A 19,161-nucleotide genomic window follows, 5' to 3' on the forward strand; every position below is an offset into this window, starting at 1 on the left:
CATTAGACCGCACTATAAAAAGGACAAAATTGCAAAGGGGTGAGAAAAGCAGTGATTTACCTACCTCCAGGGACCTTGAGAGACAACCCCATGAGTTGTTCTATAGTTACACAAAAGTATTGAGTGCCCTCAACATCAGATACACCGTCAAAACTCATGAGGATCCTACCAAACTACATTAAGTATTTTAAAGAAATGAAAAGTTACTCACTTTATAGCAGTTGCCACTTTTACAGAGGCAGAATGTTTGTCATTTCATCAGAGCAAGAGTAGCGGCAGGTCAGTTACCTTCTATACAATTTGCATGTGGTTTTAGACAGGATAAGAGCAGCAGACCTTGGAGATGGCTGAGCACCCATGCTTGATTTGTGTTAATGGCCACAGCTGTTGGTATTACCTTTTTCAAAGGAGAGAGATTCAAGCTGCCTGTGTTGCAAAACAAATTTGCCTAGGATCAGAGCAATCTTAACAGGACACTGGTGCAAAAATCCACAATGCAGGTGGTTGGTTTGTTTTGAGCTTCATTAGAAATACAGAGCCACTGGGGAAAAGATGACATTTTAAGCACTTTAAGGGAAGTATTAGCTCAACTGAGTAAGACACTCACATCCCATTAAAGTTCAGTGGCACCTGGATGATTAATGCCTATGTGCTGATTAATGCTGGGGTTTTCACAAGAGCTTGAGTGTATCTTAACCCACCTATGACTCTGGGCTCAGTCCTCTTTAGACCTGGTTTACACCATGGGTATTTCCCCTTCTTTGCACTAGTGTGAAGTAGAAGAAGTGGCAACATAATCTGTTAAACAAATCCCTGAACTCTAATTTTATTGTGTTGAATGAAAGCAAACTTCTTAGTAAACTACTTTGCACATTTTATTTTATTTAAAAGAGGTTTAATTAATGGACTAGAACTGGAAGACATTACCAAAAACCCTTTTGTGAAAGATGCCTTGTCATTTATTGAATGGTTTTCCACAGGGGAGCAAGTTCTTTTGGATCAGGGATGCCTTCTGCTTTGTACATTCACCCCCCCACCCCACCCCACCCCACCCCACCCCTCCCCTCAAAAAGTTACAAATACCCAGTAATGCAGTACAGGAAACCAAGGATAAAGAGCACAGTGATAGCACTTGTTTTCCCAGAAGGTCATCAAAAAAGCAATGCAAATTAGCATAGTACCAGTGCTGACAAAGACTGGACTCCTTGGGCAGCATGATATGGTTTTGGACTAGCAAACATCTCACTGTATGTCTTCATTTACTTGGAAAAGGACATTCAACTCTGTCGGCATCCCATGACCTGCAGTGGATCTCACCTATTTGCCTTGTGACTGCACACCAGGAAGCATGCTGTATTTAAGGGGGGGCAGGCAGAAGCGAGAAGAGAAAAAGTCAATATTGTTCAGTCATTGGCATCTGCCATGTCAGTAACATCCATTGCCTGCAATGGAAATTCTGCTGGGAGCGATCTCAACCCAGCCTGCAAAAAAAACAAAAAACAAAACAAAAACACACAACCCCAACAAAAACCCCAAAACAAGACATTATCCCTAGCATTAAGTGCTATGGGATTTTTAGTATTCTTTCAGCCAGAGGGAAAAATGCCTAGCAATTTTAGGTTGTGTAAAGACACACATGATTCAAACCTGTAGAAGTTTGCTGATTACCTTACAATTAAAAGATGATTAACTTCTGATGCTCATTCAGCTTTGTATTAAAGTAGCTGCTGTAAGAAGGACAAACTCCCCTCCTGCAAGCTACTGCAACAGAGGCCAGGTTTTCCCCTTATGTGAATTTCATTTGTACAGTCCACTTTAATGCCAACACTGATCTAGGGTAGGCACTGGGATTTTCCATTGTAAATGGATTAATAGGTACTTTTTAAAAATTTTATTTTAAACCCTTACTCTTTGGATGCAATTTCCTCAGTTACTCAGGCTCAAGCAGAGAGCACAAGGGCTGCACCATGACCTACAGATCATGAAATCAGAATGTAAACGGTATGAAAATCCCATGGACACTCGGAACTGAACAACAAAAGAAAGGCTAGAGGACCCAAATGGCTATATCCTAATGTAGCAAAAAGCAGTATGTTTCCCCTCACTCTTCACAGGTTGCAATCAGTTAGACAAACCAGTATAGCTGCTTTTTCCCCCCTTAGGGCAGCAACTAAAAACAACAACAAAAAAACCCAGTATCATTTGGCTTGGAATCCAGGTTTTGAGCTAGAACTGTGCCCTGGGATGGGTGTTCTTGCAAAACAGTGTCCTTTAGTCAACGTAAAATGACCTGAGAAATGTCCTACCTCCAGCCCATTCATTTGGAATTCAGATATATGTACAAAGTCGAAATGGACTGATGACACACACACACACACACACACACACGCGTGGCACGCACACACCCCCCCCCCCCGGCCTTGACAGCCACCGGCTGTCCTCATCTAAGTTGTTCTTTCATACGCTGCTGCACCCTGGCCACCTTTCCCCCTTCGTGTGGCGGACCCGAGCACAGTCCGGTTCTAGTTCTCAACTTAGCTCTTTGCATTGTGTATTAATTGTACCAGTGCAATAACATTGTCAAAAAAAAGAGAGAAGCTGCCCCAGGGGAGCCCGAGACCCTGGTTCAGACTCAGAAAGAGGGGGAGGGTTTAAACTTTTTTTTTTTTTTTTTTTAAAGGGAGGTACACTTTAAGCAGAGCTCTGTGCTGGGGGGACCTCTGCAGAAGCCATGCTCGGCTCAGCCTCCCTCTCCTCGGAGCCTGTGTCTTCTGCTTCCAGCTGTTCGCTGCTCTTCACGGCCTCCTGGAGCTGCTGCCGTCGCTGCACCTCCGCTTTAAGGTTCTCCAAGTCCTTTTGGCTAGGGAGGAAAGCAGAAAGGGGGGGGGCCCGTATTACAGCTACTTCGGGAACGTGAGACGAGGAGGGTGAGCATTGTGGGGGAAGGTAGGAAATCCTGGGGGATTTCCAGCCTCCTCCAGCGTCTCTTTACAATGCCAGCCCTCTGGTGAAGTAGGGCCCTGCACACCACCTGCCAAATGCAGCTGGCCTGTTTAACAGTGGTGGGATAACCCACACTTACAGGCTGCTCCCCGCTACCTCACCAGTCTTGTCACTGTAAAACTCGAGTTATTCAGTAAGGCCAGGATGGGACCGTTCCTTCATTTGTCCCAGGTATGACCCTGGGAACAAGGACAAGCACTATTGTGCTCCTAGAGGAGAGGCCAAAACATTTGCCGACCCGAGGGCCACATCTGGGTGTGGAAATTGTATGGTGGGCCATGAATGCTCACGAAATTGGGGGCTGGGGTGCGGGCTCTGGAGTGGGGCCAGGGATGAGGTGTTTGGGGTTCAGGAGGGGGCTGCGGGTGGAACAGAGGGGTTTGGAGTAGGGAGGGCCTCTGGGCACAGGGTCCAGGGTGGGGCCAGAAATAAGGGGTTCAGGGTGCAGAAGGTGAGAACAGTTTCCTTTCCCAATGTCAGCCCTCTCCCTACTGAACTGCCATCTGGCTCCAAGGGGCTTTTTGCTGGACTCCCCTCTCCCAACTATACATGGTCCCAAAGGAGACCAGGCCTGCATTCCCCCTGCACCAGGCAGAGGTCACGAGATCAGCACGGCTTACACATTTTAAACTGCGCCCGACACCTTTACCACCCTCCTTAGTGAAGCTGCTGACTGCTCCCCTGGGCCCGTGGCCCATCCTAATTCTGGCTGGTGGTCAGCACTAGCTGCCTCTGCCATACCCAAGGGGCAGACTCAGAAGTTTGTAGGCCTGGCGTCTGTGAATTCAGCAATACCTTGAGGCCACTGCACCAGGCTCAGAAATGATTTGTTTACCGAAGAGAAGCACTTCGCATTGACTTGGTGCCTTTTGCTAAATGCCGTCAGAAAAATCACCAACTTCCCCACAATTCTTTGCCATTTATCGGGGTCTCCCTCCCACCAACCAAAGAGCCCACACTGAATCAGAGCTCGATACAAATGGAAGTGTCAGATTAAAATAATCCCGGGGGAACAGGGATTTACAGGGGCAAACGGATTTTCCCAGAAACAGCCATGCAGCGGGGCTCCGGGACGAGACCGGAGAAAAAGCACGCCACCAGGTGCCCCACACTACCTGAGCGGAATGAAGAGAATTCCATTGATAATATTGAGCTGCTCCAGCACACTCGCCATACTGGGAGCGGTGAACTAGGGTTAAAAATAAATCAGTCAGTCAGCCATTTGTAAGCTATCCTAAAAAGCAGAGACCCCTCAGCATTGACTCACACTTGATAATACTTCCTCACCTCCTAAAGGAGGCTGAAGGATAAATCAGGCGCACCCCTGTACATTTGTACAGCACCGAGTGCAATGGGGCCCATCTTAGTTGGTCCCCAGGCACTACTGTATTAAACCTGATTACTAGTTCAATGCTGGAGGCCTCAGAAGTGCCTATGTAGACAGGAGAGATGGGAGACAGGGCAGGGCAATAGGACTGCATAACTATCCCAATTTTGGAACCAATTAAATGGGCCAAATTTGAATGGATTTGGGCTTTTTAATTTCAGGGAATAAGGAGAGATTAAACTTTATGGTCTCGTGGATTTGAGCCATTCCCTCAGAAATTGACAGGAGGGTGGGGATGGGGGAAGGATTAGCCTTGGCACATTTAAGCATCTGCCTTAGTCCCTGGCCTGAGTGTGTCACCTAATTCGAGTTGCATCCATAATCTTGCTCAAGACGTTTCGTTTTAATCTCTCCAGTTCTGTAGCTGAAAAGGGGGGGCAACCCAGCAGTACAGCAGCTCCCGCACAGCAAGTCCCAAGGGCACTCACCGTGTGTGGGCGTTTGGGCTCTTCCCCAAGCACAGCAAGGAGAACTTTGCTCCCGCAAGGTGCGCACGCAGATAAGAGCAGCTGGTTTTGGAACCAGACGCTTCACACGCGAATTGCTGCAGTGCTGGCGGGTGGGCATGGCCCTGCTTGGATAGGATTTGCCGTCCAGCCTCCTGTCAGGCTAGCTCTGCCGACAGTTCGGCTGAACGTTTATTCACCTGGTGCTTGCTTTCCATGTATTTCAAAATGCTTTGCAAAGAACAGGGGCCATTTTACAGAGGAAACGGAGACAGAAGTTAACGGACTCGGAGACAGTCACAGTTAATCAGTAGTGGAGTCAGAACTAAGGCGTTCCAGGCTCCCAAACTCAGACTCAGGGACTGCCTGATGCTTTTGTACCGATTTTTCCAGCTGGGACTGACCATGGTGCAGAGCAATCACCCAACCTCCTCAGTTTGGGGAGGGGGGGGAGTGGGAAGAAATCAGAACCCAGCAAGTTCCTAGGCCTTTCTTGCAGTTATCTGACCATGAAACCGCCTGAAAAATTCAAAGCCAACAGCACGTGTCACACTGGTGCATGAGCTAGTGTTACAAATGAAGGTTTCAAAGAGTCAGATTTGAAAAAGGCACCCTGCAGTATCAGGTACTCTCTGTCTAGCCCATTTCTGCAAACCTATAGACCAAGACAGCTCAGTTTCTCTTGGGGGCAAAAGAAAGTCTTAACTACGAGGTTATGGGTAAGGAATCCAGAAGAACATTGCTGAGCAGGTGGGGTTTAGAAATCCAGGGTTGCACTTGGTCACTTCTGTTTTGGAAGATCCTACCTGCCCAAGAAACCCTGTGCAAGTAAAATAGGGAATACCAGTAGAGCGAGTACTATCTCCCAAACCAGGAGAAACAAAAAGTTTACCCATTGCAACTGTTATTGCAGCAAATACACGTCTTTGCGGCAAATACCCAGACGCAGGCAAGTTACCTTAAGTGGCATAATGTTTGCATTGGATCCATTCTTGTAGATCTCATTCATTGTGCGTTGAAGAGCCACTGCTTGCTGAGTCAGGTATTTCAAGTACTCAGAGCTTTCTTTGGTCTTTTCGTGGTGTTCTCCAAGCTGGCCAGAAACAAAACAAACAAACAAACACCCTGTATCAGAACAAACCCCGAACTCTGCCTGACTCACAGCATTTACATGCAGCCGACGAAGTGAGCTGTAGCTCACAACAGCTCATGCTCCAATAAATTGGTTAGTCTCTAAGGTGCCACGAGTCCTCCTTTTCTTTTTGCGAATACAGACTAACACGGCTGCTACTCTGAAAAGCATCTACATGGTTATTTGAGACAGTGTAAGATCTCACCTACTGCAACCCACTGGGACTGGATTTTGTCTCTCTGTAGAGTGAGTGCGGATGACCTCGTCTAACATGCAACACTGCCTGCAGGCAGCTGCTTATCAAAACGGTGCGCTTGCATCAAGAAGATGCATGTTCTCTCTCCGGTTAAGAGATGCGTCCTCCACCAGGCTGAGCATTTTGTCCATGAGAGCGAGCTCAATCGATTGCCTGGCTTCTTTGTCGAACAGGTTTGCCTGAACACGTTGGCAGGTTTGCTGCGTCTCCGTGAGCTCTGCAAACAAGACAGGATCCACCTGCCCCCAGGACTGGTTTGTGTCTTAGATCTGAAAGGGCATTATCGGGAGCGAGACATGCCCTCTGCATCTTGTCACTGCTTTCTCAGAGCTTAGCATTCTGCAGCAGCGATGAAGCCTGCAGGTGTTTCACACAGACTGAAAATCTGTCCAGTGACTGCGACACTAAGGCTACAAGTCAAACGGGAGACCTTGTGGCAACACTAGCTTTCTAAAGGCACGTGGCAAGACAATCGCCTCCTAACAGTCTAGGAGGAGTTCTCCACCAGCTGTTCGTACGAACAAGCCTCCCCCACATTGTAAGATGCAGGACGGTTTCAGCACAGAACTAGGGGCTTCGCACCGGAAAGCCAAATGGGGCAAGCAAAGCAAGCATATGCCACTGACCTGATTTTTGTAGATTGTGTAGCCTTCCTTTTCGTGCTGTAGAGCTGATCGGAATTCTGCTTTACTCTCGTACACTCGGGCTACCAAGTGATGGCTGCAATGGAAAAGAAGAAACGCGGAGCTAGATTTAATGAACACATGGTCAAATCAAGGGAGAAAGAGTTCTTCTGTGCTGCAAAGAGGTGCAGGCAATGCTCAGTGCTAAGAACATAAGAACGGTCATACTGGTCAGATCAATGGTCCATCTAGCCCAACCCTGTGACCAATGCCAGATGCTGCAAGGAATTAACAGAACAAGGCAATCGTCAAGTGATCCATCCTGTCATCCAGTCCCAGCATCTGGCAGTAAAGCTTAAGGACACCTAGAGCATGGGGTTGCATCCCTGACCATCTTGGCTAATAGCCATTAATGGATCTATCCACCATGACTATATATATATATTTTTTTTAAGTTTTCACCTTCACATCATCCCCTGGCAAGGAGTTCCACAGGTTGACTGTGCATTGTGTGAACAAGTACTTCCTTTTGTTTGTTTTAAACCTGCTGCCACCTCACCATCTCAGCTCAAGGGATGACCAGGGTCAAAGGAGGCTGCAGCCAGATATTTGACTCTCAGTACAGGGTGTTAGTAGTTACCTTCTCTCTGGTTAACTCTTCAGACTTATGCCATCCTAGATTAGGAAATTACACCTAAAACCTAGCAAAAATAGACCATCTCCTCATCACTCCAGCCAGAGAAGAAAAGTCACCTCAGACTGGACTTGAGATGTTAATTTTTTGGTCACTTTCTACTGCTTGGGAACAAGAAGTTTATTTTCTGTCCAGGACATTTTAAAATGCCAGCTGTATGTTATGTGCTCAGCACTTCCAGATAATGCTGAAGGCCATGAGAATATCTAATTGGCTAGGCTTCTCTCCCAGGCAGGTAATTACAGTGAGACGAAGCAACCCAGGGGCCTTCCCTTTCTAAAAGGGTATTTTGTTTTCTTGGAAAGCGAACATGTGAATCTCTTGATTAGCCAGCCCGGAGTCAGAATCTTAAAATAAAGACACCACTGGCAGCAACAGCGAGAGCCGCCGATCCAAATCACCTGGTTGTTCTCCAGTTGGGAAGAGTCACCCTGGCTTGGTCTCAGCAGCTCGAATGTTCTTGGAATGGAAAAAGCTTTCTATGTTTGGCTTCGTTATTCTAAGGGAGGTTCTGGATCTCAACACACATCCTAGCCCTATGGAGGCATGCAGGAAAATGTTCTCTGTAGAATTTGTATCCATCAGTTGGAAAACAAAATCAGACTCGTGGGGGTGCTTCAGAAGATTTCTCTTTACCCTGACGAAGCACAGATGGCTGCAGCGTGGGGGTGGCAATTCCGAGTGGGACAATGCACACCGGCCAGTTTTTCCAAGGGAGAGGTCTGTAGCAATGGGTATTTACCCAAGGAGTTTAAGATCTGATCCTAAGAGGTGCCGAGTGCTCTCAACTCCCAGTGGAGTCACAAAGAGCCACGTCAAAGATCAAGCCCTTAACAGTGAAAGAAAAATGCAAATGATCCCTGTGTCTCCAGGCTATTTCAGCAAGAACCAACAACCAGGTGCTTTCCATCATCTCAGTCCCCAGATGTACTGATGATATTTATCCCTCTCCTCCCAGCCTTCACTTACTCTTTCTATTCTTACACAGGAAGCAGGGATCATCTTACGGTGTTTGTGGACAACACCTAGCACATTGTATTGTGGTAGATCCTACATGTAAATAATTCTAGACCCCGATTCTCAACCTTTCGAAGCAGCTATGCCAGACTCAGCCGAATCAAGCATCGCTACCTTCCAACTGAACTGGGTGGTCAAGCTCATATAAATGGTTGGGGGAAGGAACATGAAAGAATGGAGGCTTGCACACAGCTGACCAGGGACAGCACTCATAAGCCAGAGCGAGGCCCAATCCCAGATACGATGAGGGTAGATTCACAGTCCAACTTTCCTATACAGTGTCATACCCCCAAACAAACTTCAACCCATTTCCCCAGACCGAGGCACCGTACCTCAGTGCAACCTTCAGAGACTTGGAGCCGTGATACTTGGAGTTGATCGCCAGAGCATTCTCCAGGAATCTGAGGGACAGGTCGTATTCCATAACTCCGTGAAGCACCAAACCAATGTTGTTCTAAGGGCAATCACCACACACAGGTCAGAGATCAAGAGGGAGTTCACAGGTCAGAGAACAAGAGGTGACTCCCAACCAAGCCTTTCGAGCTGAAGACACAGAGAAGTTTGTGGGCCTGTTATTTTTATTAGCTCTTTGTAGAGGACCCCACAGAGATCAGGGGCCCATTGCACTAGGCACTGTGCGCACATAACTAGAGACAAACTTTCCTCCAAAGAGCTCTGAGCAAGGCAAACAGAGGGGATGAGAAAGGAAGTATCCTCATTTTACGTACATGGAACTGAGGTACAGGCAGGTTAAGTGACTTACCCAAGGTAACACAGGAAGTCTAGGGCAGAACTGGGAACTGACCCCACATCTCCCGAGTCCCGGTCCAGTGCCTTAGCCACAAGACCACCCTTCCTCTTTACAGAGCTACTATCTATGCATCTGCAAGCTTGCAGATGCAAAGATCATGGGAAAGGAGGAGTCATGGGACAGGAGGGGCAATAACCACCGTGGGAAGGGATGGAGAGACATTGCCTATTGACGGGATTAAAATAAGCGAACAAGCTTCACAGAGCCTGGACAAGGAGTTTACTCAGAAGGATCACTTACGTCTAAGAGTGCCATTTCTGGGTGGTCCTCTCCAAATACCAACAGCATGAGGTAGCGTGCGCGGTACAGAAGGTTTAATGCTGTGGAGAGTTGGCTGTTGGCAAAGCAATACAAAGCAAGGTGCATCTACAGCATAAGAAACATTCAAAGGTTAAAAATGGGGCATCACATCCTCAGTACAGAAACTCATCTCCCTCCCACCTGCCCCCCCTTGTCTGGGGCACTGAGAAAAGCACTGCCTTGAAGAATAAAAATAATTCAGGTTATAACCATTGGAAAGTTACTCATCCACTAGTCAACCTAAAGAAGCCTGATGTGCCGTGTGAAATATAGTGGCAAGACATGGTTGTGTTAATATATAGCTGTCAGTATCTCCTAGTAGCTTCAGAAGATACTTCAAAGTTGACCTGCATGTATACTATCCCAGCCGTTACACAGAATTTTCAAAATTGGGATCATGAGAAGGGGCCTGGGGGGCTGCAAAAAACTCCACAAAACTCTATACACACACACACACACAAAAATATCTGGCAAACCAGAACAAAAAAGTGTCTCACACCGCAAGACAAATACAAATCAGAAAAAACAAGACTTTTGTATTATCTTATGGTTGAGCTATTAATTTACATCACCGTAAGACTTGGCAACATTTCAACGTGAGCAACTGCAGGATCAGATTTTTGGAGAGAAACTTTGAATACCGCCTTCTACAGAACGACAAGGCCAAACTGACAGCGTGAGGTTAGCTGGGAGAATCCATTTCAATCTCTCTCTTCCCGTGATGGCTATAAGTGGGGTTTTTTTGGTGTATATAAAGTATTAGCTTAAGGGCCTGCTTTTCACTTTTAACTCTTACGATTCAATGACGCCCCTGAGCAAACAGAGACCCACTTTTCCACACATCTTGTTCCTAGTAATAAGAGGCCTAAAGAAAAGAAACGCCCCCAAGAAAGCGTGCAGCATGGGAAGAACAGGTTTACCAAGAGACTGTTTTACAAAGTTAAGGAGGCTGCAGCTGTCTTGCAAATGTGGGCATAAACTGAAGTCGCACAGACACCAGATGCGAACACGACATTCACTGTTTTCTCTTTATACTCACATATTCTTGGATTGTGTTGGGATGCTCAATGCCCAGGACCCTCTCACTCATTAACACTGCTTTCTGTTGATTACTTAAGGCCTACGAAAGAATGACAAACAGGAGGATGTAGCAAATTCTGAGGCATATGTTTCAAGAGATACTTGGGTGGGAACTGGCGAGAGGAAGGTATCTTGGTTTCCAGCCTCTCTCTCTCAAAAAACGGAGGACACTCAGCGACAATTTCCATTCATTTTTGGACTTCAGCAAGAGAAATGCCTTCTAGCGACTCAGTGAGAAGTCTGGGTGAGTTGTACCAGGGCACAGGTAGGTTTGCCTCTTGGCAACTCTTCTGCCTGGGCAAGTGGGAGACCCAGATTTCATTTCCATTGGGAGTCAGAGGATATGCTATTCTCTGTTCCTGGGGTGCACTCTGATAGCCAAAGCCTGAAGGGCTGGTAATCCCAGCACCCCTCAGCCCAAATGAGCCAGCAAGCAGGTCACTGCTGGAGAGGAGGACACATGTTCTGGGTACCAGATAAGAGAGCCTTCAATAGGAGACAAGGAGAAACCAATGACCTCCAGCGAGGACTATGGGCAAGGTAACAGAATCCAAGTGGAATTCTCATCAGGATGCCCACCTGTACAGTGGTGAAAGCTACAGAGTGCTGGCCACATGGCCCTTGGGCTAGCCAGCTAAGATAGCCATAAATGGAGAAAGGGGAAACCCACTGAAGCAAATGATTTTGTTTCCTTAAATCAAATTTAATGCTTAGGTAACTGCTTTTCCAAGAGAGGCTAAAAAACTCATAAGGCACCCATATGCAGTAGGGAAACGGGTGTTCTACCCGTTCCAGACACAGGAAAACAGACAGGTGTAAGTGGCCAGAGAGGAGACTGGAATGAGAACCCAGGAGACCTGGCCCCAGGCCTGTTCTCACATCCACTTCTCAGCTCAACTATACTGCTCATTCTGCAGTTATCACAGGAGTCGTTAATCTGAAGGCACAAAGGGCAGAGCGGGAGGGGGAGAAGACAGTAACTGCTGACCAACCAGGAGATTTCTTAGGGAAGCGGCAGGGGGGCTCCGAGTACCTCTGAGTAGTCTCCCATGATATAGTTGAGGCGAGCCAGCAGCCGAAGGCAGGCACAGATTTCCACGTGCATCGCACCGTACACGTTGTTAAACAAGTTTAAGGCTTCATTGATGAGTTCACAGCCCTCCTTCAAGAAACCTACAAAAACCCAGAGGAAATTAGTTCTTATTAAGTGTTAACCTAGGACCTTGATTTCCTTTTCCTGTAACTATAGAGCAGAGAGAAGGCTGGGGAACTTCCTTTGCTGAATCCCCTGAGTTACCGTATTACCCACAAGCAATGGGAAATCATAACTCCTAATACCACAGGAAGAATAAGCATAGTCTGTGAAGGGGGGGGGGGGGGTTGGATAGGCATGGGAGTACCGAGGGGCCTGTCAGGGGCGGGGGGATCCCAGGAGGGGGGTGGTCAGGGGACAGGGAGCAGGGGGGAGTTGATAGGCGTGGGAGTCCTGGGGGGCCTGACAGGGGGCGGGGGTGTGGACAGGGGCAGCGGGTCCTGGGAGGGGGCAGTCAGGGGACAAGGAGCAGGAGGTGTTGGATGGGTCACGGGTTCTGAGGGGGGCAGTCAGGGGAGGCACAACCCTCCCTACCCGGCCCTCCATATACAGTTTTGGAACCCCGACGTTGCCCTCGGGCCAAAGAGTTTACCCACCCCTGCCATAGAGGGGGCCCCCTAGAACAGAGTTTAGGTGCAGTGATCGACACAGGGTAGCCTACCATGCTGTGCAGCGTCTGCACTATGGCTAGGCAAGGCCAGGGTACAAAGCAGTGTTCATCAGCACTAACCCAAAGGGAAGAGGCAGCACGTACCTTGCTGGACCTTCGCTTGCCCGCTCTGGAAGAAGTGGAAAGCATCCGAAGCTTTGGGGTTTACGTGCTTCACGACCGGGAAGATGTTGAGAATATCCTCCTCTGTGAAGGTGGGTTTGTGCCGGTTATCGAAGTTATACTCTTTCAACAGGATCTGAAGGAACCAAAAACCAAAGCCAACATCTTTCAGCTCCTTTCCTCCTTTTGTGCGGCCCTCCCAACGCCCTTCGTGGACACCTGGGGCCAACGTTACCCTCAGTGGCACTTGTGTGACCCCCGCTGAAGTCCAAAAGGGGCTACCTAGGTGTAATTGAGGAGAGAATCAGGCCTCCCAGGACAGCCCAGCAGCTTTGGCTGCCAGGTCACAGACAGACAGAAGAATCAGGGGAAGTGTGAATGCACACACTGCTAGCTGCCCTTTGGATTTTGTTTTTACGTTGGTTTATGTATGAAGATGTGGGGCAGTGTCTTGAAAGAGGGCCACGGTGGAGGTCTGTCATGGAAGGACGACTCAACATTTGCCTGTATTAAACCCCTGCAGCAAACAGATCCCTGTTTTGTTGTCGCGGCACCCCGGAGAGGCTGAGCTCTGGGTTGTGCCAGCACTTGCATTATGAACCCTGATGTGCAGGGATTTATAGCCTACAGTCAGGTGCCATCCGAGCTGAATCTTGGCACAAAATCTAAAAACGGGAGCCATTTGTTTTCGGTAAGGAGGACAGCATCGTCCTGCTTTGTAAGACAGCAGTTGACCCTATTCCCCCTAACAGCAGCAGTTTCACTTCATACTGTGCAGGGCCATTTGGCCAGCACCACAGACAGGCCTAAGGACTTATCAGACTGGAGCAGACCAATCTTCTTACATATAGCAGGTTTACCCTTAACGCAACTAAATAAAATCCCTTTGTGGGGTTAGAACTGGCATTTCAGCACTAAATCTGTGGGGAGGAGTGAAGGGCCAGGGGTGGGAATCCTCTTTTGAAAGACCTTGTGATCTGAATCAACAAATCCCCCCTCTTAGTGAATTTCCCCATTGGAGAAAGTGATGAAAGAAAGCCGGAGGACTTGGCTCTTACCTGGATTCCAGTTTTGAGGGAGATCTCACGTAGGAGGGTGATTTTCTGGAGGTTGCACACCTCTGCTGCTTGGTCAACATTCTCACTGCAAAAAAAGCGAGGCAAGATCTTAGGGTAAGTTTATACTCAAGAGTATCCACCTAGGGCGTGCCTGAAGTACTCCTCCCGGTATAGTTAGGAGCTAAGCAACAAAGAAGGTGCAGCCAAACATCAGCAAGCAAGGAGCTCGTTTACGTCAGTCCTACGTGCATCTCTTCCCTTCCCCTGCCTTAAGCTTTAGCAATAGGGCTGCTTGATTCAGCCTTTTCCTTATTTGCAGTAAAATCTTCAGTTTCTCTGATGCCCGAGAGATAACCGTGAATTCAACCATCTAATTAGGACTTAAATCTTGTGTGTGGGGATTTTGTTTTGAAAACAGCTTTTATTGATTCATAATGTCCGTTAAAAGAAAAGGAGGACTTGTGGCACCTTAGAGACTAACCAATTTATTTGAGCATAAGCTTTCGTGAGCTACAGCTCACTTCATCGGATGGCGTCCGATGAAGTGAGCGGTAGCTCACGAAAGCTTATGCTCAAATAAACTGGTTAGTCTCTAAGGTGCCACAAGTCCTCCTTTTCTTTTTGCGAATACAGACTAACCCGGCTGCTACTCTGAAAAATGTCCGTTAAGTGTTTTACTCATCTTATATCACCAGCAACCTCTTCATTTCAGAGTCTGGCTAAGATCTGTCTTTGTTTTAGGAACATCCACAGATTTCACACCTGCCTAACTCATGACTATGAAATCTCTACTCCCCTCTCTCCCTCTGCTCGTCTCAGGCTGGATTCTTTGTCCCTGCCTCTATCCTTCACGCTATCTCCTCTGCAGCTTGTGCCTATCTGAATCAACCTTCTGAGATATCGCTGCCTCGTGAATTTGATCTCATTTAAAATTTCACCTGTAATCCTAATTCAAACACCCACCCGGCCTCGGTTTCTCCCCATCTGCTACTTAAACCTTTTTAAAAGCTGATTCCAAAGCTTAAGGGATATTATAAACAATACAGGCACCCTTCACAATAAAGCTACTGCCATTTGGAGGAAGAGAAATCTGGCAAAAGGAAGGGGAAGTAAAGATAAATCATTCTACTTACCATTCAAGATGAAAATCAAAGTAGTTCTTTGCCTCGGAACAAATATTCTTCCAAAGCTCCTGAGGGGTCATGCTGGCCCAGGCAGTGTTATCAGCATTCCCAAGGTTCCTGTTTTTCCTTTTCTTATTCTTCTTTTTGGAGACCAGCTCATCAGCAGGGAGATGGGCAACTGGATTTAGGAAGGAGCTTAGGAAGCAATTGAGGAAGTGACTGATGGCTGCCGATAAGCCAGACAGTTCCACGCCCTGCAGCAAGATACTGACGTCAGTTGTGGAACCTTTTGTGTTACACATGCATCAATCTGATCCAACTCTAACGGAAATCCAATCCCATCTGTGTGGCAAATATCCTCGCCCGACAGAGACAGAGGGAAGGTCTGCCAGGATGGTGCGTCTCAGAGCAACAGAACAAACATGCGTGAAGTGCCACACAAAAAGTCATGCACAGTTTCTATAAAACTTTGAAAGGGGTGGGGCTGGCGAGAATGAACAATTACTGCGGATCTGGAGATTATAATGTGGAATTCTTATAGCATAGATTTCTTTGCTTCTGGAACAATGCATTCATGTAATAAACAAGCATCTTTGGAGGTCAAAAGCACTACAGTTTGCTTAAGCAGAGTAAGTGTTTTACAAGCAAGACAAGCTGTGATTTCACTCTTAAAAACCTTCAGTGTAATCAGTGAAATTCTGGGGCAGAAAAGCGTGGAATGATAATCCTCTGGGAGTGCTTCCTTCAAGTGGGAACTTGTTTTCTCTTGTACCAGGTCTCTACCTATATTAGGCCTAATGAGATTTTACTTCCAGTTGCTAAGCAACATCCACGAACTAGCTAATGAGAAAACAGATTTAAACAGCTTCTATTTCTGAAAAACCATTAACGAGAACATCACATGGCAAGAGTTTAGACAGCCGCTCGTACCTGAAGGTATGTCTTGAAGATGTGTTTGGCTGATCGAGTGATCAATTCGCTGATTCCAATTTTCTACCCAAAGGAATAAAGAGCAGGGACTAAGAAAATTAGTCAATAGAGGGAAAACACACACACACACACTTTGCTTTTAGATGTATTTTGATCCATATTGACAAAGGGCCCAATTCTGTGATTGTTACTACTGCAGAGTTGTACCCCACTTTGCAAATTACACTGTAAACTCTTGGAGGCAGGGAACTCTTTGTTCAGGACGGGAGGGTAGTATGTAGGGCCCCAATCCAATGGACATTCCTGGAGCAATATACTCACTACTCAATGTGAGCCAGGGTGGCAGAATCAGGCCCCAGCGTAACCTCCTGACCAATCACAAGCAACATCCTTCCTATTCGATCCAGGGCCCCTGGGGGACATTGCATGGCCCGAAAAACACAGGCTCTCCTGGACCAATCGGCAATGCCTTTTACCCCAAAGTGTTTTACAGTCCCTCAGGGCACCTATCCTCCCTAACCATAATGAAAACAGGAATACGGGAGTAATACCTTCCACCCCCTGCAATCAAAGGCTTTTTCACACGGTGTCAAAGCCTGGCTGTTTGTTTTTACACAGAGGTTGACAGCATGCAATTAGCCGAGTTGGAATGTGGCCAGGCCCCCATTATCCCAGTGGCACAATCAGAAACGAAACCCGACGCTTACGTAGATGTGATCCAGCTGTGGGCAGGCGGGGGTCTTGGCGATGAAGTTGACGACTTTGCCTAGGTAGCGCATGTTGATGCCCCTCTGGTGCATGGCCTCTGCTAACGTAGCGCCGTCCATCGGGAGCACGGTGTGGTCCAGGCAGTCTTTCACCTGCAGAGCACATGGAGCTTAGGGGAAAGGAGCCACTGGCCAGAAAGGGGACACTCAGAGCCAGGTGTTCAAAAGTGCCCAGCACCCGCTAGCTCTCGTGGTCCTCAATGGGGGCTGAGCCCCTCTGAAAATCTGGTCCCTTTCTCAGACTGGGCTCTATGTTTCAGACAGAGCAATGATCTTTTTGGGGTGGGGGGTGTAGCGTGTAGGACCCCGATTCTTGACTGGGGCTCCTAGGAACTCTTGCCCCAAACAGGATTCTCAGGAGCTCCACACATCTGATAAGCGTCCTCCCTTCCTCTGCCTGGAATCCAGACACAGACCATGCCTGCCCATGGCTGGAGGAGCATGGCTGTATCAGGGAATGCTGTGCAAAAGCACCTGGCCAGGAGCTGTTTAACCAGCCTCCTGCAAGTGTGAACCTACCAACTGAGGAACAGGGAGAAACGAGAGAGAGTTTTCCTTCAGTAGCCAGGAAGGGAGACCACCACATTTCCCATGCGCGCTACAAATCACAAGGGACTGGACAAAAAAATGAAGTACGGTTGGCCCCGGGCGGGGGCAGAGATACGGGTTTCTAGCGCTGGCAAATGGAAGTTGTGAAGTACAATGAACAATGAGCAAATGTAAATGTGTCCCCTTGAGTTTTAAATACATTTATGCAAGTTACCGTCACATATTGAGAATGGGTGGGAGGTGTCTACATAGCAGCTCTACACAGGTCTGTCACCTAGGTCACGCGCACGCACAGAGTTGTATAGTATTTTTGATCCCTAGTTATGCTGCTCATTGTAGACTAACTATTCGACAAAGAAAAAAAATTGAGCTCGTGCCCTTTTTTTATTATTTTACTCTGGTATAAGGGCAAAGGGTTGATTTTTGTCAGGGTTTTTTCTTTTTCATTTTTAAGATTTGAGTTTTGGGCGTTGAGAGTTCTGACGAATACTGAATCAGTGAAATGAGGACATCAGAAGCATGTGAAAGCCAAGCAATTGATACAGGAAGAGATTTTCATTCGCCTTAGTCAACTCCAGTCACTGACTAGCACTTTGGAGAAAAGAGAGCTTTGAAGATTCACCAGCTCTACCCTTCAGTTATAGCACATGATTGCACACCACCCACACAAGTATCTGCCCCCCACAAAGCCTTCAGGAAACAGCAGACTTGTCATTTCAGATATTTCTTACACTAAAAATTAGAAAGACTTCTTAAAAAAAAAAAATCAAGAACCCTCTCCATAGGCCTTTCATTTCTAGCAAAAAGAAATAGGGGACAAATCCGGTTGGTTGTTGTTGGGTTGTGGGATTGTTGTTTTTTAAGTCACCATCAATACATGCAGGGTCAGCGTGCGGGGGAGCATGCAGAGAATATTTTCACTGTTGCATTTTGAGATTACTGTGTATTTTGTAGTGCATCTTAGCATTGCATTTACATAGCTTTTTCTCTACCACATTGAGTTCATATTCAGAAGTTCCTGTCTGCAGACATGATGTGGTCAGTGCCACGCCAAGGAAACAATCCCCTGCACTGGCTGGAACAGTGATTGGGGTGATCCAATAGGTCTGTTTCATTTGCAATTTCCAGGATACTATAACTGAAGAAAGATTATTTTACAGCTTCAGAAAATGGTAGTAGGGTGAAATTTATGATGCGAGGAATTTAAGCTACACATAAGGAAAATATTTAACAGTTAAGGGCAACTGATGGACTTCCCAAGGGAATCTAGTCACCAGCAGATTCAAAGTGGGCTAGATTAAACAGTAATATATCCAGGATGCTAAGGGTCAGACTGAGTGACTTGCAGGGCTCTGTCAGCCTTATGGCATTTATTGGCTCCATCTCTTACTAAAGGTTTATAATACTGTTGATCAAGTTCTTTGTTCCGTGGCACATTTTCCCTTCTAAACTAGGGGACGTGAAAGAGGAAACCCCTCTTCTCCTTACACCACCAGAGATGTTTATATTGTTCTTTGTACTTCACAACTTCCATTTGCCAGCACCAGAATCCAACCATTGTTTAAGATGAGAAATAGCTGCACTGACTGGCCAGATTTGATGGAGGAGATCAGCACAACTCCCAGTGCCTTACCAAGCCTGGGATTTGGCATGACAGTAAGAAAGCAGCAGCATCCTTTAACAACTGCTTCTGATCCTGCATTTCCTCTTTGCTGGACTCAGGGAAACGAACACCTAGGAGGGAAATTGAAGAGCTGAGAAACGGAAGGACAGACTAAAACCTTAATTCACAAAATATACATACAAGAGCAGGGGGCAGTAAACAGAGGGTGCTTTGCCCTTTCCCGCTATAAAGATGCTCTTTAAGACCTATCAATTCTGCAGAGCATGCCAGCTGGCATAACCATGACCCAGGCGGGGTCTGTTACAGGCTGCTTTGCTCCGTTCTGCACCCGCTCACTCTTGTCTTTGTCTACCACATTCCAAAGTGCCGTGCACGCTTACAGCCAATGAAATGAGAGAGGGCATGTTTTGTCAGAAAGATCGACAAATTCTGCAAGCACTAGAAGCTCCTTAAGTCCTTCCATCAGATGGACTTGGGTTAAAATAACCTCCTTTA

At 47.1% G+C, this 19,161-nt stretch overlaps 1 protein-coding gene across 3 annotated transcripts in view; it reads right to left on the minus strand.

The window, feature by feature from the left end:
- Positions 1 to 1,048: 1,048 nt before the first annotated feature.
- CLUH (CLUH binding protein of NUMT mRNA) overlaps positions 1,049 to 19,161 on the minus strand; it is a 56,294-nt gene continuing 38,181 nt past the window's right edge. For all 3 annotated transcript variants that reach the window (XM_048823846.2, XM_048823848.2, XM_048823844.2), the window contains exons 13-26: positions 18,676 to 18,776; positions 16,434 to 16,586; positions 15,727 to 15,789; positions 14,806 to 15,050; positions 13,673 to 13,757; positions 12,597 to 12,750; positions 11,783 to 11,922; positions 10,709 to 10,789; positions 9,610 to 9,735; positions 8,891 to 9,012; positions 6,851 to 6,944; positions 5,795 to 5,929; positions 4,119 to 4,192; positions 1,049 to 2,860 (exon numbers count right to left, since the gene is read on the minus strand). In XM_048823846.2, coding sequence (XP_048679803.1) covers positions 2,692 to 2,860; positions 4,119 to 4,192; positions 5,795 to 5,929; positions 6,851 to 6,944; positions 8,891 to 9,012; positions 9,610 to 9,735; positions 10,709 to 10,789; positions 11,783 to 11,922; positions 12,597 to 12,750; positions 13,673 to 13,757; positions 14,806 to 15,050; positions 15,727 to 15,789; positions 16,434 to 16,586; positions 18,676 to 18,776 — 1,742 coding nt within the window. In that variant the 3' untranslated portion in view covers positions 1,049 to 2,691. The remainder of the gene's footprint in view (positions 2,861 to 4,118; positions 4,193 to 5,794; positions 5,930 to 6,850; positions 6,945 to 8,890; positions 9,013 to 9,609; positions 9,736 to 10,708; positions 10,790 to 11,782; positions 11,923 to 12,596; positions 12,751 to 13,672; positions 13,758 to 14,805; positions 15,051 to 15,726; positions 15,790 to 16,433; positions 16,587 to 18,675; positions 18,777 to 19,161) is intronic.

The sequence above is a fragment of the Caretta caretta genome, chromosome 17 (genome assembly GCF_965140235.1).
Source record: "Caretta caretta isolate rCarCar2 chromosome 17, rCarCar1.hap1, whole genome shotgun sequence".
In the NCBI taxonomy this organism is placed as follows: Eukaryota; Metazoa; Chordata; order Testudines; family Cheloniidae; genus Caretta; species Caretta caretta.